At 40.6% G+C, this 27,401-nt stretch overlaps 1 protein-coding gene across 3 annotated transcripts in view; it reads left to right on the top strand.

Annotated features, from left to right (window-relative positions):
- LOC117301893 (cytoplasmic dynein 1 heavy chain 1-like) overlaps positions 1–27,401 on the top strand; it is a 76,071-nt gene that overhangs the window by 18,313 nt on the left and 30,357 nt on the right. For all 3 annotated transcript variants that reach the window (XM_033785868.1, XM_033785867.1, XM_033785928.1), the window contains exons 18-55: positions 239–526; positions 843–946; positions 1,539–1,722; positions 2,391–2,510; positions 3,037–3,177; positions 3,847–4,069; positions 4,695–4,951; positions 5,300–5,509; positions 6,193–6,339; positions 6,907–7,073; positions 8,036–8,209; positions 8,560–8,725; positions 9,349–9,534; positions 10,356–10,553; positions 11,460–11,742; positions 12,175–12,275; positions 12,526–12,682; positions 13,012–13,249; positions 14,215–14,398; positions 15,022–15,234; positions 16,070–16,222; positions 16,635–16,720; positions 17,237–17,393; positions 17,864–18,097; positions 19,043–19,246; positions 20,197–20,364; positions 21,044–21,277; positions 21,638–21,812; positions 22,181–22,334; positions 22,576–22,741; positions 23,416–23,579; positions 24,054–24,240; positions 24,639–24,734; positions 25,254–25,349; positions 25,791–25,862; positions 26,210–26,299; positions 26,769–26,891; positions 27,263–27,354. In XM_033785868.1, the coding sequence (XP_033641759.1) occupies positions 239–526; positions 843–946; positions 1,539–1,722; positions 2,391–2,510; positions 3,037–3,177; positions 3,847–4,069; positions 4,695–4,951; positions 5,300–5,509; positions 6,193–6,339; positions 6,907–7,073; positions 8,036–8,209; positions 8,560–8,725; positions 9,349–9,534; positions 10,356–10,553; positions 11,460–11,742; positions 12,175–12,275; positions 12,526–12,682; positions 13,012–13,249; positions 14,215–14,398; positions 15,022–15,234; positions 16,070–16,222; positions 16,635–16,720; positions 17,237–17,393; positions 17,864–18,097; positions 19,043–19,246; positions 20,197–20,364; positions 21,044–21,277; positions 21,638–21,812; positions 22,181–22,334; positions 22,576–22,741; positions 23,416–23,579; positions 24,054–24,240; positions 24,639–24,734; positions 25,254–25,349; positions 25,791–25,862; positions 26,210–26,299; positions 26,769–26,891; positions 27,263–27,354 (6,392 nt within the window). The remainder of the gene's footprint in view (positions 1–238; positions 527–842; positions 947–1,538; positions 1,723–2,390; positions 2,511–3,036; positions 3,178–3,846; positions 4,070–4,694; positions 4,952–5,299; positions 5,510–6,192; positions 6,340–6,906; positions 7,074–8,035; positions 8,210–8,559; positions 8,726–9,348; positions 9,535–10,355; positions 10,554–11,459; positions 11,743–12,174; positions 12,276–12,525; positions 12,683–13,011; positions 13,250–14,214; positions 14,399–15,021; positions 15,235–16,069; positions 16,223–16,634; positions 16,721–17,236; positions 17,394–17,863; positions 18,098–19,042; positions 19,247–20,196; positions 20,365–21,043; positions 21,278–21,637; positions 21,813–22,180; positions 22,335–22,575; positions 22,742–23,415; positions 23,580–24,053; positions 24,241–24,638; positions 24,735–25,253; positions 25,350–25,790; positions 25,863–26,209; positions 26,300–26,768; positions 26,892–27,262; positions 27,355–27,401) is intronic.

Genomic DNA, 27,401 nt, shown 5'->3' with positions numbered 1-27,401 from the left:
CTTTAGTTTTGCACAACTTGCGCAATAAATATTGCGCATTTGGATTTGCACAGTTGCGTACATTTTTTGTGAAATCAGTGGCTGTTCTTTTAAAAACCTCAATGGATAGTTTTAACTCCCAAGTGAAAAAGCAACTGGGTGAACTCAAAAGTTGTCTGGATCTTCCACAAGTCTTTCAAAAATACACTTGGTAACAAATTCTGATTTGTCTTGTCTTTTTTTTTGTTTCTTTATGCAGGGTTTAATCCACGAGATTCGCATCACCAACCAAGTCATGTACCTGTCCCCGCCCATAGAAGAGGCTCGCTTCCAACTGATGCAGCAGCTGTTTGCATGGCAACGCATCATCACCGGTCTGAAACGCCTAGAGAGCTCTCGTTACCAAGTAGGCATCGAGCAGCATGAGTCCAATAAGACGGCCGTCTACCGGACTCTCCTCAGTAAGCTGCCTGATGGCCCTCAGGTCCTTGAGCAACCATACGCTGCTATCGAGAAGATCTTGAGGGAGGTCCAGGAATATGTTAAGGTCTGTAAGATGTTCAACTTTGTTTTCTTTTTTTTTGTACATTTATTTTCATATTGTCTTAACAAGGTGATAAAATACACTAAGGTAATAATGAATAGCATAAACTGAGTTATTTTAGGATTGAAAAAGCAAAGAAAGGAAACAGCATGGAGGCTGATCTGATAAGCTAAGTCGTGTAGTAATCAGCCTGTGGACTGAAGACGCAGGCATGCAGAAATGTACAAACCAACTACCAAAAAAACATAAAAACTTCACTTATGAAATGAAAATTATGTCTTTGAAAAAGTAACAAACGATCTTTACATTATATTCATAGGAGTGGCTTCAATACCAGTCCCTTTGGGACATGCAGCCACACAATGTGTACACCAGGATTGGTGATGACCTGAAACTCTGGATGCAACTTCTCGTGGAAATCAGGTATGATATGAAGTCATTGGAGTAGGGCGCGCCCTCGCAGAGAGCTGTATATTGAGATGGTTGCGAGTGGTTGCTGGATGCCATTTCGATCCAAATGCAACACAACCCAATGCTCGGTCGAGTCTGGCACGCTGTTTTTCGCCCATGTATTTTTTAGACACCAAATGGTTTCTAATTGCAAGTTGTTGCAACTCTCAAAACACAGCTCTACCCTAGACTAGAGGTCAAAACGAGACCAGTTTACAAAGCAGAAATTCAACTAACATGGCAAAGGATGCTATTTGGCCAAATCTTCTGCAATTTCTGCTGCGGTTATGGCTGCAGTAATAGTGTTGAAGAAAAGGACTTTTTAAGCAGCCATACAACTGTTAATGGCCTGACAATTCGACCCTAACAGAGTCAATTTCGAAGGCTTAATGACGACACAAAACACATAAACAGGTGTGTATGTGTGACATTACAGTCAAGTGGACATACATTACTAGAGAGAGAGAGGGATAGTCAGAAAGCACATTGCAAAAACCAGAAGCAGATACAACATCCTATTTTCTGAAGCAGATTATTTACATTTTTTTTCTCCTCATGGCTACAGACAATCTCGCACCACCTTTGACAATGCGGATACCCGTAAGGAGTTTGGTCCCATTGTGGTGGACTACGGCAAAGTCCAGTCTAAGGTCAACATGAAGTACGACTCCTGGCACAAGGAGATCCTGAGCAAGTTTGGGAATAATCTCGGCACTGAGATGGCTGAGTTCCATGGATCCCTTGCCAAGGTGAGTGCTTTCGCATTGTTTAGGGTAGATTCAAGACAGGTCCATACAGGGCGGGAAGAATACACTCCCTTCATCTTCGTGAGGCAAAACAAATAGTACTTGTTTGCTGTGAATCTTTAGTCGTAAGAGTTGTTAGCATCTTAAATAGATTTTTGGTTTATGATTTGATCAGGAAGTTATAACCAGCACTTTTCGTGATACTGGTATACATCAACAGTACAATTACGCCAATAATGGGATTAGTAGGAAATGAGAAGAAATGTTCAGTTTTAGATGTGGGAGAAAAACCCCAAAGAGGGGGAAACCCACGCAATCCGATATGGACTGAAAGCCAATCCACATGTAAGGCTCTGCTCTGAGGTTTAAATCGAACTGGGGTCAACAGAAGTGTTAGGCAGGGAAAGAAACCACTTAGCCAAATCTGATCCCCAATACAAATAGTAATAATAATGGCTTTTTATATAGGGCTCATATCCATCACTCAGTGACGCTTAAGGCGCAAACATTCAGTATTTTCCTGCAAGGTATTGTGGAGCTTTGTTTTTGAAGTATGAAACCTTTTTCCTTTACGTAGCACCATGTATTAGTTTACAAGGTGCTGTGGCGCAATATCCACCCAATCAAACCAGGAACACCATGCTATTATTGTTGTATTTTTCATTCCGTAGTCTCGTACAGAGTTGGAGCAGCACTCTGTGGACACAGCCAGCACCTCCGATGCAGTCAGCTTCATCACCTACGTACAGAACCTCAAGAGGAAACACAGGGCTTGGGAGAAGCAAGTGGAGGTAAGTCACAGTGTGATGACCACTGTAGGGGAGCAACTACCAGGCGTATGGTTTCTCAGAATTGTTCCTGATTTGGGGATTTTCTCAAAATCTTCTGAGCCTTCAAATTGTTCTTGAAAGAAGTGAAGCAGTCACAAAAGAGGGAAAGAAATCGTCCACGTTGTGTAAAAATCTGTGGCTTATTGTATTTGTGGTGATGCATCGCGCCTATAAATCTGTGGCTTATTGTATTTGTGGTGATGCATCGCGCCTATAAACCTCTTGTAAACAGGCTTACAAGTCGTTTTCAGAATTTGTCCTACTTGGCAAATCTCATCCCTGAACTTTAGTGATGCAGAGTTATACCATGGGGCAGGAGACATTTGAGGCATTAATAAATGGTTTTTATAGCGCCCACCCCCAAAAGAGGTTACAAATTTAAGCAAGTTAAGAAAAATATCGAACAGTTTAAGATAAACAGATTAAGAATGATTACAAACATCCAAGATCCATTCAATTTCTTTACGTTGCTATTACTGTTCCTTAGATGTACCACGGAGGACAGAAGCTGTTGGAGAGACAGCGCTACCAGTTCCCGTCCAGTTGGTTGTATGTGGATAACATTGAAGGAGAGTGGGGAGCGTACAATGAGATCATGAAACGCAAAGATACCGCCATTCAACAACAGGTTAGTACAATACTCATCATGTACCCTGTAAATTAAGTCTCGTGCATATTTGACCATCATGTCTTATCGAAGCAGCTTGCTCTCTCTTTCCTGAGTCAGAGAGCTGCGCAAATAGACCGATCCAGTAGGCTCCGCCCACGACGCACGTGTGAGCAAGAACACATGCGCCTCTCCAATGCCTTTCTGCACAACTCTGCCGTGCGCGCCAAGATATGCGCACGCATGTCGGACCTTATTTGTCGGACCTTCGTTGCGTTGTGATTGGTCAATGCGCAATGGGGGGAGCTTAGTGGATCGGTCTATAGGAACTTGTAAAGAAGTTAACATCTCGCTAATCAGACGTAATATTTGCACGTTTCCTTTCAAAATCACTTCATTACCCAACCCCAACCACACAAATTTCCTTGAGTTTTGCCAAAATGAAGGATTCAAACGGACTGAGGGTTATGGGACCAATTAAGAATTGCTTTTCACAGGGTCATGCATTCCAATCTTGTTCAAATCCTCAAATGTTGGTAAACAAAGACACAGGAGAGAAGGATATTGGAGGATTGAGGTCACCTGTGGGCAAAAAGGTAGAGGGAGTACAGAGTAATGGGGTCTTAAGAATGAAAAAATCTATAGTTATCATAATAATTCCATTGACTCCTGTGACTTCTGCCCTTTTAGGTCGCCAGTCTGCAGATGAAGATAGTGACCGAGGATCGTTCCGTCGAGGGCCGTACCACTGAGCTCCTGACAGAGTGGGAAAAGAACAAACCAATCGATGGTGAACTCCGACCAGATCTCGCCACCAACGGTCTGGCAATCTTTGAAGGAAAGTTTGCTCGTCTCAAAGAAGATCGAGACAACATCAGCAAGGCCAAGGAAGCTCTCGAACTCCAAGAGATCGGTAAGTCATCTTGAATTGTTTTCTTTTTTCTTTTTTATTAACTTTTGTTTTATTGTTTTATTGACGGGCCATATGAAGCTGTATTAAATTCAAGTACTAAAGTTGTAAGAATGTTGGGGTAATTTTAGCACAATTAGCTGTGTTGCATAAAGCTTACCAACCAAATGGACCTATGGTATAAATACTAAGCATGATATTCTTCCTACCTCGTATTTCTTTTTTCCCCTTAGAAAAAAAAACAGAGAAATTGTTATTAAATAGCCCCAAAGTACTGTAAAACGTCTACCATGTGTATGTGGAGCTTAGTCCTTGTGCGCAATAAAATATTCCTACTTTTTTCCAAGGATCGATTCCTGTAATGCAAACAGTTGTTGATGGCTTGGTGTTTTGACCCCAGCAGAGTCTTTTTCAAAGGCTAAAATAGCTAAGAAATAGCTGCATCAGTTGACCAAACCCAAAGTAACTCTGTGTCCTTAGTTGACAATATATCATGTTTCTAATGTACAATTTCTACACTAACAAAACAATTCCAGATAAATTTTGTCAGCTATTTTTACCAAATCATCTGCCACTTCTGGGCATATTCAATTGCAAACATTCAACTGTAACGTCTTTCCTCCTCTAGGTGTGGTAAGCCCGAGCGAAGAGCGCGTTCAAGTGGCCCTGGAGGAACTCCAAGATCTGAAGGGCGTCTGGTGTGAGCTCGCCCGTATCTGGGAGCAGATCGATGAGCTGAAAGAGAAACCGTGGCTGTCTGTCGCTCCTCGTAAACTACGTCAGAGTCTGGACGGACTCATGACTAGCCTCAAGGGGTTGCCGGGACGTCTGCGACAGTACGCCTCCTACGAGCACGTACAGAGAGTCCTCAAAGGATACGCCAAGGTACTTCACTTTTTCTTGCAGTTTACTTCTCAACTTTACCTATTCACTTCAGGCCAGGAACAGCCAGGAAATTAGTCACAAATAGACATTTTGCTGCCATTTTATATCAAGGGAATCAATGTGTGGTGAAGAGGTTTTGAACAAGTGGTTTAAACCCGCCGAGGCCTAGTTCTTGATAATTTTACCGAGACAAAGTCGAGGTAAATTATCAAGAACCAGGCCCTATCAAGAACCAGGGTTCAGAGAAGAACCGGTTGTTGACAACTCAATCAGTTTCTGTTGTGGTTTTTGACTTGATAAATCCAAAGAAGTCTCCACTCATGTTTTATTCTTTTTTCTCGCTGCCAGGTGAACATGCTGGTGGTGGAGTTGAAGTCTGAAGCCTTAAAGGAGCGCCACTGGAAACAACTGATGAAGCGTCTGAGGGTCAACTGGGTCCTATCTGAGCTGACTCTGGGACTGGTGTGGGACGTGGACCTACAGAAAAACGAGGGCATCGTAAGGGACATCATCAACGTGGCTCAGGGTGAGATGGCTCTGGAAGAGTTCTTGAAGCAGGTGGGTTCTGTTTTCATTCATCAATAATTATAATAAAAGTGGCGGCTTCTTATATAGTGCCAATATCCATCACTCGGTCACGCTCATGCCGCTTCAACATTCAGTATTTTCCTTCAAGGTATTGTGGAGCTATGCTTTGAAGTATGAGACAAATTTCTTCACATAGAACCATGTAGTGTTTTACAAGGTGTTGTAGTGCAATATGCAGTCAATTCAACCAGGAACACACGGGTGAACCCTCTTATACAACACACAGGACCGCTAAATTGCTCTAAGCAGAAGTTTTTAAGCAATTCTTTCAGCTAAAACAGCTCTATGGAATTGGCTCAAGGTTAATCCATTGGTCTCGGGATTGTGCCTATGTTCAGAACTAAGACATTAAAAAAACAGGGAGTTAGGTAGCTCAAGTGATAGAGCGCCGGCACTTAAATCCAGAGGTTGCAGGTTCAGTTCTGGCTCTAGTTATTTTTTATTTTGTGAAACCCCCCAAAAAATTCAGAACTATGTAAACAATATAAAAAAAAGTGCCTGATGGTTTTTTTTTTATTTTTCAACTAACAGCAGACTTATACAAATATTGTTTAAATTTGAAACCCTCATGGCCATAATTGTTCTTGGTGGTATTCCATATCCCCTCTTGATCTATAGCTTCCTAATGGCTCGTCATATTATGTCTTGTACAGGTGCGTGATGTATGGCAGTCCTATGAGTTGGAGCTGATCAACTTCCAGAATAAATGCCGAGTCATCCGAGGCTGGGATGACCTCTTCACAAAGGTCAAGGAGCACATCAACAGCGTGGCAGCTATGAAGCTATCCCCGTACTACAAGGTGGGGAAACATTTCTCTTATTATAAACATAGATCTCCCTGGATCAGATTATTGGGCTCTGATCACCTTCAGGCGAAATGCTGGAGCCAATCCAAGCGCACTGACCACAACATCAAGCTGTCAACCACCAGGGCCCATTTCCATGGCTCTGCTTACCACCGAATTCTGCGGTTGCAATCATCATTTCCTGCTTACTGTGCAAGGGCCGAATTTCTGCACTAGCTGTGTAACTGAAGAATGCCTAGTAATGTGTGGAGTACCCACATGCTCAAGCAAAAATTCCCTGCTAGCCTGTGAATATGCTTGATGTAAGCTCGAAATTCCCTGCTTCCAAAAGCACTGATGGTAAGACGAACCATGAAATTTGGCCCAGTTCTTCTCAGAACCACCACAGCTCATAGAGAGCGTTTTTAACTCGGTGTCTCCACAAACCTCACTTGGAAACAGATCCTAGTTGCAGACCTTTTTATCAGCAATGCTAGCATTGCTGATAGTATGGTAGCTGGCTATTGTTTGTGTTTAATGTATTGCTTTCTGTACTTCACTCCTATTGTTATCTTCTGTCAGGTATTTGAGGAGGATGCGCTAGCCTGGGAGGACAAACTGAACCGTATCAATGCATTGTTTGATGTGTGGATTGATGTCCAGCGTCGTTGGGTCTACCTGGATGGCATCTTCTCTGGGAGCGCTGATATCAAGCATCTCCTGCCTGTTGAGACTCAGAGATTCTCAAGGTACGTTTACAGTCTTAAAGGTTGTTGCCATTTCTGAAATATCACGTAATGCTTGTAATAAGCAATGCAAGCCTCATGCACATTTGAACGTTTTCAATGGGCCATATTTTTGACCTCGTGAGGGCGCTCTCAATCACTTCCGGGGGTATATTCATTCATACGCAAAACAGTTTTTAAAGATTGGAACACATTATAACCACAGACATCTAATCCATCACAGACAATAAGACTTTAAAAGGAGCCGTTATAATCCACCTCTAAAGCAAATTGAAACTACGGCGCAACAAAAGTGACAGAACGCCTATTGATTTGTGCAGGGCGAATCGCGTGTACCCCCGGAAGTGATCAAAATACTATTTATAGCGCCCCCGCGCGGTCAAAAATAAGGGGCATTGGGCCCATAATAAAATATCTGGGTCCAATTTCATACAGCCTGGAAGCACAACAACTTGTTAGCACAGAAAACCCTTGCTTAACAATAATAGGTTACCAGGCAATAGTATACAGTTACCATTATTGTCACTGGTATCCCACTAATTCTTGTTTAGCAAAGAAATTTTCTGAGCATAGTTTTCTGTGAAATTGGGGCCAGTTTAAGTGCGTTTTTTTTTTTTGTCCTTCACCTGTGGAAGTATTGTTTGTTGAAACCAAAGGTTCCTAAGAGTATTTTTATTTAGTACATGTAAGACTTGAACAGTTTATTACAATTTACACTGTTTACAGCTGAGAGGTCAACTAGTTGAACTTGGTTTTAATTTGTTTCTTTTTTGATTGGTGAGTGTGTAATTCTTTGAGACAATAGATCTAAATAAGATGAACTTCATTTTATCAACTCCTGAACTAGTACACCTGTAGAAATATTTTGTTCTTAAAGTTTAAATAAATTGTTTTCTCAATTTAGATGCTCCCTTCAGAAGAAAAAGTTTGTCGTAATTGGTAATGTTCTTGACTTATTCCTACAGCATCAGTACTGAGTTCCTCGCCCTGATGAAGAAAGTGGCCAAGTCTCCACTTGTCCTGGATGTAGTAAACATCCCTGGTGTCCAGCGCTCCTTGGAGAGGCTGGCTGACCTCCTTGGCAAGATCCAGAAGGCTCTTGGAGAGTACCTGGAGAGAGAAAGAGCATCATTCCCGAGGTAAGTTGCTTTTCCTTGCCATTTTCCTGGCCGTGTTTTGCTCTCAATGCAGCAGGCATTGATATTTTTCCTACTAATGTCTAATTTCCGATTTGTTCTGCCCTTGGAAAAACTGTGAAACTATGATTAAAAAAAGCCTGAAGAGTCTTCTAAAGCCTGTTACATGTTTACATGTATGTAGGTCAGCACTTGTCAGCAAATGTATATCATTTTCCTACTTTGTTCCCCAAGGGTCCAGTATCAAGCCTGATTCAGTCGAAAAATAGCAAATATATAGTTTTGGGTTTTTTTGTGAGACTGGCTTTACTCACCCCTGCTCTCTCCCTCCCTCTCTCTCTCTCTCTGTCTAGGTTCTACTTCGTCGGTGATGAAGACCTCCTGGAGATCATCGGTAACAGCAAGAACGTTGAGAAACTACAGAAGCATTTCAAGAAGATGTTCGCTGGCGTCGCTGCTCTCCTTCTGAGCGAGGACCACACCTTGGTGCTGGGCATCTCCTCAAGGGAAGGGGAAGAGGTAATCAAACTTATTTCCTCTAGTCTACCGAACGTTTTTCAGCAAGTTGGAATATGTCCTTTACTTTGTGGAGGTGTTTAGGTCCTGTCAACCAAGCTTTTTCAGAGATGTATAAACTTGTAATCCATCCCCTCTCAAAGTCGACCCCATTTACAGCTTTTTCATCTCTCTCAAGTTTATTTTCCAGTCCTCCATTTTTTTTTAGGGGGGGGAGCTGTACATATTTTGATTTTACGGGCCTGATAGTTCATACTTTGTGGAGCAAGGTCATTTGCATTCAGGCAAGGGGTGCTTTCATTATGGCAAATCATACAGTGTTTGGGAAAGTTATCATCATGTTTTGATGGTATATCAGAGATGGGAAATTTCAAACTTGTATCTAAATTCAGACTTTTTAATTCAGCCTGGTAAAGAAAATTGCCAGTTATTTTTTTTTACACATATAAAAAAAAACTGCTCTTTGAACTAATTCTCTAGTTCCTAAAATTGATGTGAAATCTAAACTCCAGGGGAAATACCACCATTTGGACATTCGTCCTAAAATGTGGAGCTTGGTTTCAAACTCTTGCTGTTACTGACTCTCGCCCGTCTGACATATACTTTTTTGTTCTCTTCTCCAACAGGTCCTGTTCAAGACACCAGTATCTCTGATTGAGCACCCCAAGATCAATGAATGGTTGACCCTAGTAGAGAATGAGATGAGAGTGACTCTAGCCAAACTGTTGGCTGCTGCTGTACTAGGTGTGGCTCAGTTCAGAGAAGGCTCCATCGATTCTGCCAAATACCTGGAATGGGTCGATCAGTATCAGGTATAAGTTATCAGAGTCTTTTGTAGTTTTGCAGGCCTTGAATTTTATTTTTGGAACATGTTGAAAGGGCAAGGCCCATTTACATTTTGCAAAGGGCTCTTCCATTGGAAAACCTTAAGTCAATGGGAAACCCGTTTTCTTTGGTGATGTGGTTGGTGGACGATATTTTCGGTTCAAACGTAGCATAAGCCAATGTGCAGTCTGGTCTGGCACATGCATACATGTATTTTGACCGAAGTTGGCTTCTAATCACAACTGTTAATAGACCGTGCAAGTCTTGCACATAGTTGAACATTTTTGGGACCTCTTTGGTTCCATGCACATTGCTTTAATGCGTGAAGAAAACAAATTCACACACTTTAACGAGTCCCAATTTTCAAATCTGCGCGAGACTTACACAGTCTATACACAGCTCTGGTCAGGGCTAGTGATGCATTTCAAAAAGTTGTTTTCCAGAAATAACAAGATGTCAGTAGGAAGAACTTTGGATGGTAATTGTTTTTGTTTTTATCATTCAATCAAGTGAGAGGTTTGATGACCGTTACCAACTGATGACTTGCATATGACGTCACACTCACAAAAAGCACCCTCACTGAGGCCAAAAAGCATCCTCACTGAGGTCAAATTATTAGTCAATAGCTGTTATAAAACATATAAAACAAGCATATAAAACAAGCACATAATCTCACTGTCCCTGTGGCATTTTGCATTATGCAAGGGGCTTATAGATGTCTTGAAAGGCAGGGGAAACACAAATGCAGCTGTTGTGACATCACAATTGGTATGAAATTAAATCTTCAATGTTGATTTTTGTTTTCTAGGCTCAACTGGTGGTCCTGTCAGCCCAGATCTCCTGGTCCGAGTCTACAGATAAAGCCTTGGGCATCACCCAAGGTGGTGGTGGAGACATGGCTCCCATGAATGGCGTCTTGCAGACTGTAGAGAACACGCTGCAGGTTCTGGCAGACTCTGTACTCCAGGAACAACCTCCCGTCAGACGCAAGAAGCTGGAACATCTTGTAAGTCATTCCTTCCTTTCATAAACCCAGTACAGACAAGGGCCCAACCCAATATCATAAACCAAGTAAGCACAAAAACTTGCTAAGCACAGGAAATTCTTACTAAGCAGAAACATATTACCAGCTCAAAATTCCATAAGGTTTACAGTGTTGCAACTGGGGCCCCACTCGTTGTTTGCTCAGCAAAGACATTTGCTTTAAAGCAGTATTTTCTGACAGCTTTATGAAATAGACCCTTCCCATGAAATATGTAAATTGCACATAGCGCGTGCGCACTAACGTTTTGGTTGGCAAAATGAGGGAACATCGCGCTGTTTTTGTACACGACTAATGGCTGCGTGACGCAGACGCGATCGCGCGTCTGCTCAGTGCACAACTCTATGGCGTTTGCTAACCAACAGGGTCTGTACGCATGTGTGAATGTAATTAGCATATATCATGGGAAGGGTCCATTGGGCTCAGGCCCCAATTTCACAGTGCTGCTTAAGCAGAAAATATTCGCTATCACAGAAACACTGTTCTGATCAGCAGAAATTACCAGGATACCATTCACAAATTGTACGTTCTTTGGTAACCTTATTCTGGTAAGCAAAAATTGGTTTTGTGCTTGACCAGTCCCAGTTTCACCGTTATTTTGAGGTGGCTTTTTGTGAGTGTTTCCTTGCCATAGACCTTTATCATGGTGCAGCCATCATGAATTTTCCCCATTGATATCAATGTAACCAAACCAAGGCTGGAAGAGCAAAATAGTCTGGTTCCTAATTGCAAAATGATTTTTAGCTTACATTATTGTTAATCGATACAAGAAACATGACCAAGATGAAGGCAGCATGAAAAAGGTCTACTCTCTTGGCTTAAATCAATACTGAACCTTAACATGGAACTTATTTCTCGGTGTATGTGTAGATCACGGAGCTTGTCCACCAACGTGACGTCACCCGTATGCTGATCAGCAATAAGACCAGCAGCCCTACAGCCTTTGATTGGTTGTGTCAGATGAGATTCTACTTTGATCCCAAACACACCGACGTCCTACAGCAGCTGTCCATCCAGATGGCCAACGCTCGATTCAACTACGGCTTTGAGTACCTCGGTGTTCAGGACAAGCTTGTCCAGACGCCGCTGACTGACCGCTGCTACTTGACCATGACCCAAGCCTTGGAGGGACGCCTTGGCGGATCACCATTCGGTCAGTTTAAGTTTTGTTTGTTGCATTTGACCTTATGCATGTGAGGTCACTGCGATGGGGCGCCCTCATGTAGAGATTTAAATGAAGTTGCTTATTGGCCCATAGTGCGTGCCACACACACAAAGTACATAGCTTTGCGTTTTCCTTTCTTTTTTTTCATCGAAGTTTGACATGTTTTACCTCTTAAAGCCATTGGACACTTTCTGAACAGAGCAAAAATTAAAAGTTCACAGATTTACAAATAACTTACAGGACACAAAACATAGAACAAACGACTTTACATCCCATTCGAAGGCTGCAGCAATAATGCAATAATGATCAAATGTCTTGCTTAAGAACACAAATTGTCAAACAAGCTAACTGAAGGCAGTAATAATTTGAACTTTTTTTGTATAGATTTTTTTTATTTGATTGTTGTCTCTCTAACCTCAGGTCCTGCTGGTACTGGGAAGACTGAGTCCGTTAAGGCCTTGGGTCACCAACTTGGACGCTTTGTGCTGGTCTTCAATTGTGATGAACGCTTTGACTTTCAGGTAGAGAATTAAGTGTGTTTGTTTGGTATATCAGTCTCATGTAACAAGAATCGGCTGATCAAAGTGAACAAAGAAGTCATATTTTATTTTACTAAAACAATACAATTCTTTATAAAAGTAAATTCTACAATATATAATTGTGTTGAAATCCTGACTTTAAATGTAACGATTATACCAAAACATTTAACATTTAATGTTCACATAAATGTCAAACCTCATCCCTGTACCCAATTGATGTTTATATTTGTAGGCAATGGGTCGCATCTTCGTTGGTCTATGTCAAGTAGGCGCCTGGGGATGCTTTGATGAGTTCAATCGTCTTGAGGAACGGATGCTGTCAGCCGTCTCTCAGCAGATCCAAACCATCCAAGAGGCTCTGAAGGAGAAACTTGAAGACAAATCCAAGGGTGAGTAGGAGAAGCTGTCTCTTGGAATCAATTAATCATCAGGCGGCAGCTGAGGGATCACCTTAAGGGGATGCAACTATTGATTTCCAATATCAAAGAATAAACCACAAGGGAAACTGACTGGGGAAAAGTAGCGAAGAGTGTCCTGTCATAAATTAACAAATAAAGATATTTATGTGATTCATTATATTCAACTCTTCAGATATCACCCCAACCATATTCATTTTGAAATAAATTATTGTTTGTATCTCAAAAGGCATAATCAATATGCCGCTTTAAGCAAGTTTGACAGATGACTTGAAATGTGAATATATCCTTCCTTTTCTCAGAGCGCATCAGCGTAGAGATCGTTGGCAAACAGGTCCGTGTCAACCCAGACATGGCCATCTTCATCACCATGAACCCTGGATACGCAGGTCGTTCCAACCTCCCCGATAACCTGAAGAAGCTGTTCAGATCGTTGGCCATGACCAAACCCAATCGTCAACTCATCGCTCAGGTCATGCTCTACTCCCAGGGATTCCGTATCGCTGAGAAACTGGCGTCTAAGATCGTTCCCTTCTTCCAGTAAGTAGCTCCGCTATGGTTTGATTCCTCGACCTTAACCCTCAAAGCCTTTTTGTTTGGAATATTCCATACACATTCAATCTGTGTTAACTCTAAAGTCATTCGTGATTTTAATTACTGTAGCTCGCAAGCCTGATGAAACTTGTAAACAAGGTTACTTGCTATGTGAACCAGAAACACAAGGGTTAACCCCTACTCTTCCACAACAAGTGTTCTGGGTTCTTTTACATGCACAGCTAATCCTAGTACACAAATGTCCCATCCAAAGGGCGAAGCTATGATGGTAAAGTATCTCGCTCAAGGAGGCAACAAGTTCCATAACCAGGACTTGAACCCACACGTGACTGATCAGAGAACACCATAGCTCAAGTCCAGGGCCCAGTTTCAAAGAGCTGCTAAGCACAAAAATGTGCTAAGCATGATATTTCTTTCTTAATAAAAACAAGGTTACCATCAAAATTTCCATGTGATTTTCAGGATAAGCAAATAACGGCTAAATACCAGTAACAAGCAATATGCAAAAAATGGAAATTTGGTTGGTAATCCGGTTTTTATCAAGGAAGAAATTTTTGATGCTTAGCAAATTTTTATTGACAAATTTGACATTTCTAATTGGGCCCTGTGCTCTTATCAGAGCTACCAAGTCCCTTATTCTGTTCCCTGAAAACAAAACCAATCTTTTCATGCTCTGATGAGCAAATTTGAAAATCTCCCTGATTTAGGAAACCTTTTCCCTATTATGTTGAATGTAATTTTGTCTTTGAGTGACACAAACATTCATACATGCGCTATTTTAATTTGTATTAAGCACTGTATACACAATTTTTGTGTTTTTGTGTTATGGGTTGTTGATTTCCCTCACAGAACTCGGGATAGTAAAGTACTGAGTATACAGTGCTTAAAACAAATCATATTCTTTACCCCTAATGCAAAAATAACATCCATGTGCAATTAATTTTGTCCAGGTTGTGTGATGAGCAGCTGTCCTCGCAATCTCACTATGACTTTGGTCTGCGTGCCTTGAAGAGCGTCTTAGTAAGCGCCGGTAACGTCAAGAGAGACTGCATCATGAAGATCAAGGAAGGAATGAAAGAGCGTGGAGAGAATACTGACGAAGGATCCATCTCAGAAAGACTCCCTGAACAAGAGGTTGGTCTAAAGTGAAATGTCATGGTTTGCTCCTAAAAGACTGTGGTCCAGTGGTTACACTGCAGGACTTGCAATTACAAGGTTGTGGGTTCGAATCACACCTAGCTAACTGCTGATTTCAGCAGTTAGCTGGAATAAATACTGGAATAAGTATTGTCGTCAAGTTATTGAATCACAGTTTATTGATTTGTGCAATTAATAATCATAGAGGTTAAAACCATGTTTGTATGAGAGAAATGGCTGCTGCCAGCTTGGTGTTTATATCCCCTTGTGGGAGTTTGCTGAGTTCCCTTGATGGGAAGATTATCTAAACAGACAAACAACAGACTCGTTTTTGTATTGTTTTGGGTCTTTTTTTAAGTTTATACAGCAGAGTATTTTTGACTTGAATGAATCTTTTCTATCACTATGAATTGTTCAACTCGGCAATGATATTCTTTCTACTTGAATCTGATTTCTGTATATTTTTTGGGCCCTCACAAAAAACAGTAAAATTTGTATTAAATAACAATGAATCGCAGTCAGTGATATTGAATGAAAGTGTAACTAATCATATTTCACGTTGCAGTGTCTGTAGCAAATTCTTAATAACCACTTTGATTTACTAATCTCCCAACCCATAGATTCTGATCCAGAGTGTCTGTGAGACCATGGTACCCAAGCTGGTAGCCGAAGACATCCCTCTACTCCACAGTCTGCTGTCGGATGTCTTCCCTGGTGTTCAGTACACTCAGGCAGAGATGAAAGGTCTGAGGAAAGAGTTGGCCAAGGTGTGCCAGGAGATGTACCTGACGTACGGAGAAGGAGACGAGATGGGATGCTCATGGGTGGAGAAGGTAAGAAATTCTCCGTCTGATAGATTGCCTGAGAATCATCTTAAAGGGATGTTACAAAAGGTTTTGGATAGAGCACATGTCAGCATTCTGGAAAGGGCCCAACTTCATAAACCTGTTCAGCAGAAAACACCGCTTGACAAATTTGACATTTCTAGTTGTATTGTTATACTAACCTATTATTCATACAGCGTTTTGTAATAATTTCTCTTGCCTGGCAAGTTTATTATAAGTTCACAGAGGCGCGAGTGGAATACGGAAAAATATAGCGCTGCTGCGTCCCATATCCAACTCGGCGCGAGTGTGATAACAAATTGATCGTCCAGCCTCATTAAGTCAATGAGTTTAGGGTTGTGTTTGGTTTTGCACACGCAGAGTTTAGAATGTAATTTGACACTGACATGATGCATTGACACTCACAATAGGCGGAGTGTAATATAAAAACTGGGAGTAGGTTATAGCTTTTTATATCACACTCTGGTTCGAGCATCTGATTGGAGTATTAGCGCGTACTGGATATTAAATAAGTCTTCAATTCACAGATGAAAGGTTGATGAGTGGAGATAGCATACAGATATTTAAAAAAAAATAACTGTGCGTAATAATGTGATGAATTTAATGAGTTTGATTAGCAAAATATGATAGTTACAAGAAAAAAGTAACTTGTTGGGGATAGGTTTGTTGGATGTCTTTCGAGACCCCTGATTGCTGAATGTCAGTGTGGAGTTGGATGGGGGTACTTAATCAATCGGTACAAACTCTGACAAACATTTATAAAAGTCATAAAATGTTGACATTGCAAAGTGCCATTTTCAATATTTGATGGCCATTCTTACAGGTGTTGCAACTGTACCAGATCTCCAACTTGAACCACGGTCTGATGATGGTTGGTCCCAGCGGTAGCGGCAAGAGTATGGCCTGGAAGTCACTCCTCAAGGCCCTGGAGAGACTGGAAGGTGTAGAAGGAGTTGCTCATGTCATCGACCCCAAGGTAAACACAGAATCTTTTATAAAACTATTTTTTTATTTTTTTATTTAACCAGCTATTTAATCTTGGTCTGAAGCTCATTGGAAAAGAATTTATCAAGTAAATTAAATTTATCTTTGTTGTATTCCGTGAGGGTATTTCAGAAGCTCACATCGGTTAACAAATTTATGAAACATTTGAAAAAGCGATTGCGCATATGACTACGGGAATAATACAAAAAGTTTTTTTTTTTAACACTAACCAAAATAACAGGCGTGAAAACTTCACACTAAGGGTCAAGTACGCGCTAATACTGAACACAAAATGAAACAAAATGGTCAAAATAGTTTGAGTGACTTCGTTCAAGTTGATCCTTCAGATGGTGCTTGGTATCCGAGTTCTAACTCATTGTTGTTTTTGGATGGTTGAATTCTAGGCGATGTCTAAGGAGGATCTGTACGGCAACCTGGACCCCAACACCAGAGAGTGGACGGATGGTCTCTTCACTCACATCCTCAGAAAGTAAGTTTTAAGATTTATCTTCTTCTATTTCGAGTGGTGTCCCCAGGGGTCGATCTCACAAAGAGTTAGGACTAGTCCTAACTTAAGACCAGTCCTAGGAGATATTAAAAACTTAAGGCTTGTTCTTACTCGTCCTCACTTGGAGATAAGACTAGTCTTAACTTTTTGTGAAATCCACACCAGATCTCCCTGTCCCTCAGCTTTTCAGATTCAAATTTTGGGCACAAAAACTTATACCTTCTTACATAACCACATTACTTCGCAGCATTTAAAAATGCTTGATACTATCGAAGGCTGCTGTTTGCTTCTCAACCAAAAGTTGTTATTGCCATTAATTTTAAGAGTGATTGCCAAATGTAGCCAATTGAAAATCGTGCTGAATAAACATGATTCACTGAATAAGAATGAGTATACAGCGCTTCATTCACATTGGTGTAAGAGTAAAAATATGTTATATTATATGTATATCCCACATGCAAAACTAACATCTATTGCAAATGTCTTGTTTCCTCATAGGATCATTGACAATGTCCGTGGTGAGATCAACAAGAGACAATGGATCATCTTTGATGGTGACGTGGACCCTGAATGGGTTGAGAATCTTAACAGTGTCTTAGATGACAACAAGCTCTTGACTCTGCCCAACGGTGAACGTCTCAGTCTGCCTCCTAATGTAAGTAGATGGAGCGCTGCAAAAAAATATGTTAATGGCCTGACGTCTCGCTTGACTCTAGCAGAGTCTTTCTTCAAAAGGCTAAATGACCAAGATAGAGTCTTCTCCACAAACAAAAAGATTTGGGAATTAAGATTTGTTTAACTCTCCAATCCAACAAGCTTGTAAAAAATTCTTGAGAAAAATAGTTGTTAAGTGAAAAATCACATTGAATAATTTCTATGGAACACCCATTTTATCGTCTCATTTGCAAAAGCATTGTATTGCTCTTTCTCACTGATGAAAGGATGAACAGTAAAGAAGGATACAAGAGGGTAAAGGGAGTCGATCTTCTTAATAGGTAGAAGTGTTTAACATTTTTACTTGTGTGCCCAAGTCTCCTGGTCGACTTGAGCGCACTAGAATAACCAACTTCCTGTATTTATTCCGATAATTTGATCATTCATGTCGAACATGTCTTCCCCACACAGGTGCGCATCATGTTTGAGGTACAGGATCTCCGTTATGCGACCCTGGCCACCGTCAGTCGCTGTGGCATGGTGTGGTTCAGCGAAGACGTCTTGAGTACGGAGCTCATCTGTGAGAACTTCCTGGCTCGCATGCGTTACACTCCTCTGGAGGAATCTGAAGACTTGATTTCATCCAAGGAGTTTGGCAAGGCAGCTGATAAGGAGAAGGACGGAACGTTGTCTCCGCTCATGCAGGTTGGTCAAACTGTTAATGCGAATACAGGATCTTAAAGGCACTTAAATCTTTAAGGCAGTGGACACTATTGGTAATCACTCAAAATTGTTAGCATAAAAACTTACTTGGTAACAAGCAATGATAGGTGTGGAAACCACGTGCCTATCCGAAAAAGAAAAAATATTAACTTCTTTTGGCATCTCCACAATTTTCAAGTAACATTGTCCATAGAATGTAAGCACTGGAGCCCAATTTCAGAGAGCTGTTTAAAGGCACTGGACACTATTGGTAATCACTCAAAATAAACTCAAAATAGTGTTTAGCATAAAAACTTACTTTGTAACAAGCAACGGAGAGCTGTTGATAGAATAAAACATTGTGGGAAACGTCTCCCTCTGAAGTAACATAGTTTTTTAGAATGAGGTAATTTCTCTATCCAATATTTAGACTTCAGGCCTGAAGCCTTTTACTATGCATCTGAAAGCACACAAATTTGTGCAACAAGGATGTTTTTTCTTTCATTTTTCTCTTGCAACTTTGATGATCAATTGAGTAAAAATGTTCACAGATTTGTTTTGTTTTTTGCATATGTTGGGGTACACCAAGTAAGAATACTGATCTTTGACAATTACCAAACGTGTCCAGTACCTTTAAAGATGTTCAAGTTACCGGTAAAAATTGTTAACCACTTCGGGTTGGTTTATTTAAAAGAAAAACATTTTTTTTTACAGGTCTAAACATTGATGAAAGCTCCAAAACAGAACACTAAAAAAACACAGAATAATCAATTAAATTGCACAGATATCACATAAAATATCAACTATTAATACTGACTAGATAGTCAATATCTTTTTAGTGCATCATGACAGTCCGACAACTAAGAAAACTGAGGCAGTTTATAAATTTGTTTGAGGTGTAGTAAATACATTGGTTTCTTTTCACTTGTTTGTCTGTATGTCATATAGATCCAGAATGACTGTGCTAATGTGCTGGCTGCACATTTCGGCTCGGACGCCTTGGTCATCCGTGCCTTGGAATACGCCTCCACCCAGGAACACATCATGGACTTCACCAGGCTAAGAGCTCTGGGTTCACTCTTCTCCATGTTGAATCAAGGAGTCCGGAATATCCTACAGTACAACAACATGCATCATGACTTCCCAATGCAGGTATGTCACGGATGAGATTTGTCAGATTTTTATCTGAATTCAGTCAGCCTGGTGAAGTAAATCAGCCGTTACTTTTTCCATATACAACAAAATCCTGCTGAGAACACTGTTCCTAAAAGCTCAGAGGAATCTATAACTCCAGGGGTTACTGTACAGGTGAAAAGCTATAATTTCGACATACATCATAATTTGTATCCTACATGTGTGGTTTCAAACTTTTTTGTGGGCAATGGCTCTCATCCCTGGTATGTCAAAACCCGGAGTCCCCTGCACGCTCACGCACAATGCGTCTTCGCCTTGCTACTCAACAATCATACAAAATGAAACTACCACCCGTTGTATTGTAAACAAGAAAATTTAACTTGAATTTAATTTAACATGGATTCTATTCGCTGCATGCTCGGATCCACCACGTCAGAGCTGCCAACTCCCCCTGATTCCGCAGATAATTCCCTGAAAATAAACCAATCTTTCCATGTTCTGATGAACAAATTTTAAAATCTCCTTGATTATGGAAACTTTTCCCTGTGTATGTTGAATATTATTCTAAAAAATCTTCCTGATTGTTGGACAAAATATCCCTGATTGCAAGATGCACATGTTGGCAGCTCTGGCACGTGCATGTAGAGCCTGTACTTCATGCTTCATTTATATTGTATTTATATGTCTGCTTGGATCAAAGTGTCATAACATTACTGTGACAATACAGACTTATATAATGATTCTATTCACTGCTGTCCCCTTATGCATACCTCTTCAATATCCCAGCCTTAGTCTTAACAACTCTTTGCACTAATCTCCTTTTTTTTGCAACACCCACCCCTTATTATTATTGAGGCACCTTGGGCTCCCCAGAGAGCGCTGCATGGAATTACTTGTTTTTAAGACGGGGCACTGCTCAGGATTAACCTCTTATGTGACATTGTCTCTTGTCTTCGTCAACCATACAGACTGATCAACTGGAGAAATACATGGTGCGTTATCTGATCTACGCCATCATCTGGTCCTTCAGCGGAGACAGTAAGATGAAATGTCGTCATGACATGGGGGACTTCATCCGTACCATCACGGCCATACCGCTCCCTCCAGCTTCTCAGCTCTCCATCATTGACTACGAGGTCAGAAAGTGTTTCTCTCTAATGTTAGAAAATAGAAGTAGCTGTTGCAAACTGCTTTTACCAACCAAAAGGACCTATGGTATAAATGCAAAAAGTAGTTAGTGGGTCGCTGTTTCGCCCCTAGTAGAGTCAAGAATATACTACAAATAATAGTAAACTTGCAGGTACAACCATGTACGAGCAGAGTATACTGTTCAAAATGCCTTTTCAGAGCCAACACTCCCTCAAAAGAGGTTTTACCTGCAACTTTACTATTATTTATAGTTTATTCTTATCCTTCACACCATGCAAAGCTTCAAACATCACCTATGGAGTCTTTCTCAAGACTAAAAGGCTGGTCATTTAACGAACGGATACAGTTTTATGTAGGATTTGGAAATTTGCATGGTGGAAATACGATATGGAAAGGTTTGCAGTAACACCATGTAATGACGATCTCTGAATGAGTTGGGGTGGTTCTGAAAAGAGCCGTTGAATTCAATTCGACGTTTCGATCAGTATGCTCTGATCGTCTTCTGGAGAAAGCTGGATTCTGATGCTGCATACAGTTTTTTGCTACACTGTCTTACCACTAGAACACCTATCTAACCTGATGGCTAGAGGCTGGTCCAAAACAGCAGGTACTGCAACAATTTAATGGATAATAATTTTTACACATTATTTTTTTGAATGCCCTCAGGTTGCCATCACCGGTGACTGGGCCCCATGGCAGAACAAGGTACCTCAGATTGAGGTCGAGACCCACAAGGTAGCCTCACCAGACGTGGTGGTCCCTACCCTAGACACAGTCAGGCACGAGGCTCTACTCTACACCTGGCTAGCCGAGCACAAACCCCTGGTGCTGTGCGGACCACCAGGTAGTGGAAAGACCATGACGCTGTTTAGCGCCCTCAGGGCTCTGCCAGATATGGAGGTAAGCTTGCCCACGTAATATTTTCTTGCGCAAGTGTTTTTTTCTTGCCCAAATGTTATTTTCTTGCCCAAGTATTGTTTTCTTGCCCAGGTGTTATTTTCTTGCCTAAGTATTGTTTTCTTTTCTTTTCATATAATTTGTTAATCCAAAGCTGGAAAAAAAAAAATTGTATGGGTCACTGTTGTCACACAATACCCCAAGACTTCTACATTTTTTTTGACACAAAAAACTTTTTGATTGTCTCAAACTTTTCCAAGTAGGTGAGGCTCATTGAAATATTTCTTGAAGACTCAAGATGGATATTAACCAGTCTAATTTAACTCTACAAAAGTTCTCATGCTCAGAAAATTTCTCTTGCAGGTTGTCGGTCTGAACTTCTCCAGCGCCACCACCCCTGAGCTGATGTTGAAGACATTGGACCACTACTGTGAATACAGACGCACCCCTAACGGTACCGTGCTGTCTCCAATCCAGCTCAACAAATGGCTGGTAGTCTTCTGTGATGAGATCAATCTACCAGACATGGATCAATACGGTAAAGAAAATTTACATTAAAAGTATTTAAAAATTCAAGTAGTTATCCACAAGGCAAACTGACTGGGTTGAATTTTGTTTTTAATTGGTTTGAACAAAGAAAAATTTACTGGAGCGTGACTTGAATCAACAACTTCTGGATAAACGTACCGCCGCTCTACCAACTGAGCTATTCTACCCTAAGTTGACAGAATTAGTCAAATTCTGTGTTCGAGGTGCCAGTCAGAAGCCAACAAGTTAATTAAGCACAATTGAAAAACAGCAAACAGTTTAAAACAAAGCAAAATGCTAAAATTGTGCATGGAATTAAGTTTTTAGTAAGCAAAAATCAACTAGTGTTAATGGTTTTGTTATTGTTTTATTGTTTAGGCACACAGCGAGTCATCTCCTTCCTTCGTCAGATGTTGGAGCACGGAGGTTTCTATCGCAAGTCAGATCAGATGTGGATCACCTTTGAGAGGATTCAGTTTGTAGGAGCGTGTAACCCTCCGACTGACCCCGGCAGAAAACCTCTATCACACAGGTCAGGGTCAATTACAACTGTTTTACTAAAAGGGTCGTGAAAACAATGGAATTATTTAGTGGTGTTCAACAAATTATTATAAATTCATACCAACATGCTGAACTGTCAAAAGGTAATTTTCCTTGGGAAGAGCAAATATCCCCCTAACTTGCGGACATATGAATGAGCCAGTGGTGTTTTGCACTGATAATCACTGTTTTACTCCTCTACAATGGTATTTGAATTTCTTTTCCACCCCCAGGTTTCTACGCCACGTGCCCGTAGTGTATGTAGACTATCCTGGCCCATTCTCACTGGGTCAAATCTACGGAACATTCAACCGCGCCATGCTGCGCCTCATCCCCAGTCTACGCACCTATGCTGAGCCACTCACTAACGCTATGGTGGAATTCTACACATTGTCACAGGTACTGGTCAAAACAAAAATCACAATCTATAGTTATGATCAAAATCAAGTTTGGTGCAGTAAATTTAAATTGTCGGCGATTCACACAAAAATTAGTTGAAGTTATTAGTTTTTAATTTAAATTCTCATTCTGATAGATTATTATTACTGGTTTAATTTCACATGATTCAGGGCAAGCTTTTGTGTAATTATGCAAGAGACAGCAAACATCTGTACACAATGTCAAATGAATGTGTATGGCACAATGGCACCAGGGTCTGCTGATCGCGAGGTTGCTAAACAAAGTTTTGCAACAAACATAGAAACTGTCTCTGTAGTCTGTGGAATTTAACTTGTGACTAAAGTAAGTCACTGTACCAGACATTATTCAAATCTTGTTCAAAATGGCTTATAAACTTTAAAGCATCGGACCCATCCAGTCCCCATCTTAGAGGTAAAACGATGTTGAAACAATCAAAACTCACAAATGTGTGCATGCTGTGCAAAGGATTGGCCAATGAACAACCTCCTTTTGACCTCTAGGTGAGGGTGACTTACTGAAATGACGTCATGCTCATACGGTCTGGTGCCAGTATTTACTTCTCTAAAATTATACCATGCTCCTACTTCTACTCTACTTTCATCTCCACCAATTCTCGTTTTTGAATTTGATTTGATTATCATCCTCCTCTGCAGCAACGTTTCACCCAAGACATGCAGCCTCACTACATCTACAGTCCACGTGAGATGACGCGCTGGGTGCGGGGTATCGTGGAAGCATTACGCCCTCTGGAAAATCTATCGGTAGAGGGTCTCGTACGCATCTGGGCACACGAAGCTCTCAGACTCTTCCAAGACAGGTAGGCCTTGCTGGACCATAGAGGAAACTTTTTACTGTCTACTTTCGTTGCAAAAATAGTAATATAAATATCTCCACTCGGATTGTAGGGTCAAGCTGATACTCATTTATATCATTGGGCCAAGTAAAATAAACTCCAGATTTTTGTGTTCCCCTATTTTTTAAGAATTTTGCGCTTCATCTTGGCACCATTGTTTCAATTCTGACATCTTTAATTTGGCTGTCAAATTAAATGAAAAAGGGCCAAGCTGCCATCTCTGATTCTTAGAAGGTCCCCTGAAAATATACCAATCTTTTCATGTTCTGATGGACGCATTTGAAATACTCGCAGATTATGGAAAGTATTTCCCAAATGAATGTAATTCTAAATATCTCCCTGATTGTTGTACAAAGTCTCCCTGATTGAAAGATGCGACTATTGGCAGCTTTGTAAAAGGTGGAATGAATTACCATGGACCGTCTCTTTAATTGGCAGGCTTGTTGAGGATGAGGAACGCCAGTGGACAGATGAGAACATCGACGCTACAGCCATGAAACACTTCCCCAACATCAACAAGGGACAAGCACTCAAGAGACCCATCCTCTTCAGTAACTGGCTCTCCAAGGACTACATCCCTGTGGAACAAGAAGAGCTTAGAGACTACGTCAAAGCCAGACTCAAGGTAGAGTGCAACTCAGTCGCTATTTCATGTTTACTCATTACCAGACTCTAAATTATACCGTGCTTTAGCCCCATGAATGCTGTACACTTATCGCTAAGAGAATAAGTGTGTCTGGTGTGTTGGCTGCAGAATGTGCTAGAGTACCTCAAAAAAACTTACAAGGTGCTTGATAAAATGAGTTTCATGTTTATAGCTCTGCACTCTTGTCATAAATTTAACAGTGCATATGAGCACCATGAATTCTCGTCTGTGGCAGGTACAGGCACTTCATATCATTATCATTAATACTAGTGTATCTCTATGCTTTGTAGCTAGCGCTTTGAGGCCATTTTGGCAATTTAGCTTTATAAATATCTTTTTATTATTATTAATATTAGTGTATTATTATGATCCACCAGGTGTTCTATGAGGAGGAGTTGGATGTTCCTCTGGTGTTATTCAACGAGGTCTTGGATCATGTACTCAGAATTGATCGTATCTTCAGACAGCCACAGGTAACAATCCTACTTGTCATAACTTTGATAGATTTTGAGGCACTTGGTCAACATCGTAACATGAGCATAAAATAGTGTTTTTCTTGAGGTGTCTTAATCTTTCCTTGTACTGCAACTGTGGTGAAATAATCAAACTGAACACCAATATAAATGAAAGATACTGTTTTCATACAATACTGCAAGCTGAGGCTGAGGGTTGTGCACGGCGCACATTGTTTGAGTTTAGGGATGGCGGCCTATGCAACGGATCTAAACCAAATTCATTGTAATTCCCTTCCTGAGTCTATTGTAAGGATCAAACCATCTGATCCAATTTGTGTCCCGCAACCTTCTTAATTTGGCATGAGCTTCGTTTATGAATCTTTCACAACTGTATCAAGAACGCAAGTTTTGAAAAACCTGCATTCACCAAAGCCGTGTTGCTATTGCCCCTCTACAGTACTAATCTTATTTTGAACATTTCAATTTCATTTTAATTTCAATATTGTGATGTAAACGTCTATGATATACATCCGGTAGGGTCACTTGTTGCTGATTGGAGTAAGTGGAGCTGGTAAGACGACTCTGTCTCGCTTTGTGGCTTGGATGAACGGTCTCAGCATCGTGCAAGTCAAGGTAAAAACATTGTTTCTGTTTTCCTTTCATTTCTTTCTCTGCCTCCCGAGAACTATAATCATGAACATTAATTCACTCAATATGCCCCCTAGCTTTTTTGGTTGATGAAGAAAGGAAGATGACATATTTTTACTTTTAAAGTATAAAAGATAGAATAAGTCATCTGTCATACTTTTTTCACAACAAAATTTCAAACTGACCCGAGCAGTATGCGTGTTTGGGTTTGGGGTTTGTTTGGGTTTATTTTATTTTTTATTTTTTGGGGGGGGGGGTTGCATGATTTGGGAAGCACTTGATATACAGTGCTTATTACACATAAGTGTAAGGGTAAAAAGAAAAAAACAATAATTTTTCAATTTATTGGATTAATGCCTTTTTGTGTTTTCTGGAACTTTCCCCCTCTTAACTGACTGTCTGTTTATCTTTTGCTGTCGTCTGTAGGTTCATAACAAGTACACCGCAGATGACTTTGATGAGGATCTGAGAGGGGTACTGCGAAGAGCTGGTTGCAAGGTAGGCTGGTCAATAATTTCCATTCTGCTGATAGCGCTGAATATATCCTCACCAGACACCAGAGGAAATGGAGAATTGTTCCATAAAATTAGACTGGCTTTGGATTTTCACTTCTCAGGCATGGTATTCTCCCTACTTAAGTCTGATTTTCAAATTATTTTTGTTTGCCTTGGAAAAATCTGGAAAATTGTGATTAATTATCCTGAAAGGTCTATTAAAGCCTACACCATGTGTACATAAGGTCAGGCATTTTCCTCTATAAAACACTCCTACTTTTTTTCTAAGGACAAAGTATCGTGCCTGGTTTTTTGTTGTATTTACTTTTGTATTGTGATTTATTTTCGCAGGATGAGAAGATCTGCTTTGTGATGGACGAGTCTAACGTTCTAGATTCCAGTTTCCTGGAACGCATGAACACACTCCTCGCTAATGGAGAGGTAAGCACTTAAAGAACTTTCCTACCAGTGGTAGGTTTTGCCTACCAGTAGTTGGCAAAGGTGTGGGCAGCCTTCACTCTAAAAAGGACAACAGTTTATTGTAGAAAGAGCGATCCCAAGATCAAATTCAGTTTTGTTATCCACTCATTTTGCACAAAAAATAGAGTCCTTATGAAAAACGGGAAAGAAAATACATGTCAAAACTCTTAAGTTAAGAAACCCAAAAAACTCTTAAATTAAGAAACCCCAAACCCTGCCCTGGGATAGGTACATGTAGTGCATGTAAAACAACCCAGAACACTTATCATGGAACAGTGGGGAGTAATCTCAGCATTTCTGCATCATTGCGAGTACCCTTGTTTACATGATTCCTCAGGCTTCTGACGTAAAGTGGTTAAGTTCACTTTTGAGGCATCATCAGTTTCATTACCAGATATTAATAACAATAATCATCTTTATTTATTTCTAGGTGCCAGGCCTGTTTGAAGGAGATGAATACACCACCCTGATGACTCAATGTAAGGAAGGAGCCCAGAGAAAGGGGAACATGTTGGACTCTAGCGAGGAACTCTACAAATGGTTCACAGGGCAGGTAAACAGGGATCAATAACCATTGTCAAGCCCGGTTCATACTTCTTGAGATACAAATTTTGACGTCACAAATTCGCAACGAATAACTTACGTCAGTTGACTGTTGCTAAGCAATTTTGTCTGCTGAGCAGCTTTATATTGTTACATTTTACTGTTTTATAATGTTTATTATTTTTACCCTTCCTGTAATTGGCTCTTGCACTGTTTGGATGTTGAATAAAATAAAATCAAATCAAATAAATTAAATTGGGTCCTGTTCTGATGTATTTGTTTGTATCCACTAAATTGAGAAGTTTGGTAAGCAATATTTTCCTGCTCAGCGGTGTCATCATAGAACATTCATCTAATTCTGTTTGACCTCCTTTCGTGTAGGTGATGAGAAACCTTCACGTAGTATTCACCATGAACCCATCCTCAGAAGGACTGAAAGACAGAGCTGCAACATCCCCCGCTCTCTTCAACAGGTAAGTCAGCGTTAGCAGCTCAGGGAAACAAACTTAGAGAAAAATTT

This window comes from Asterias rubens, chromosome 1 (genome assembly GCF_902459465.1).
Source record: "Asterias rubens chromosome 1, eAstRub1.3, whole genome shotgun sequence".
Lineage (NCBI taxonomy): Eukaryota > Metazoa > Echinodermata > Asteroidea > Forcipulatida > Asteriidae > Asterias > Asterias rubens.
This window is presented reverse-complemented; position numbering and strand designations above follow the sequence as displayed.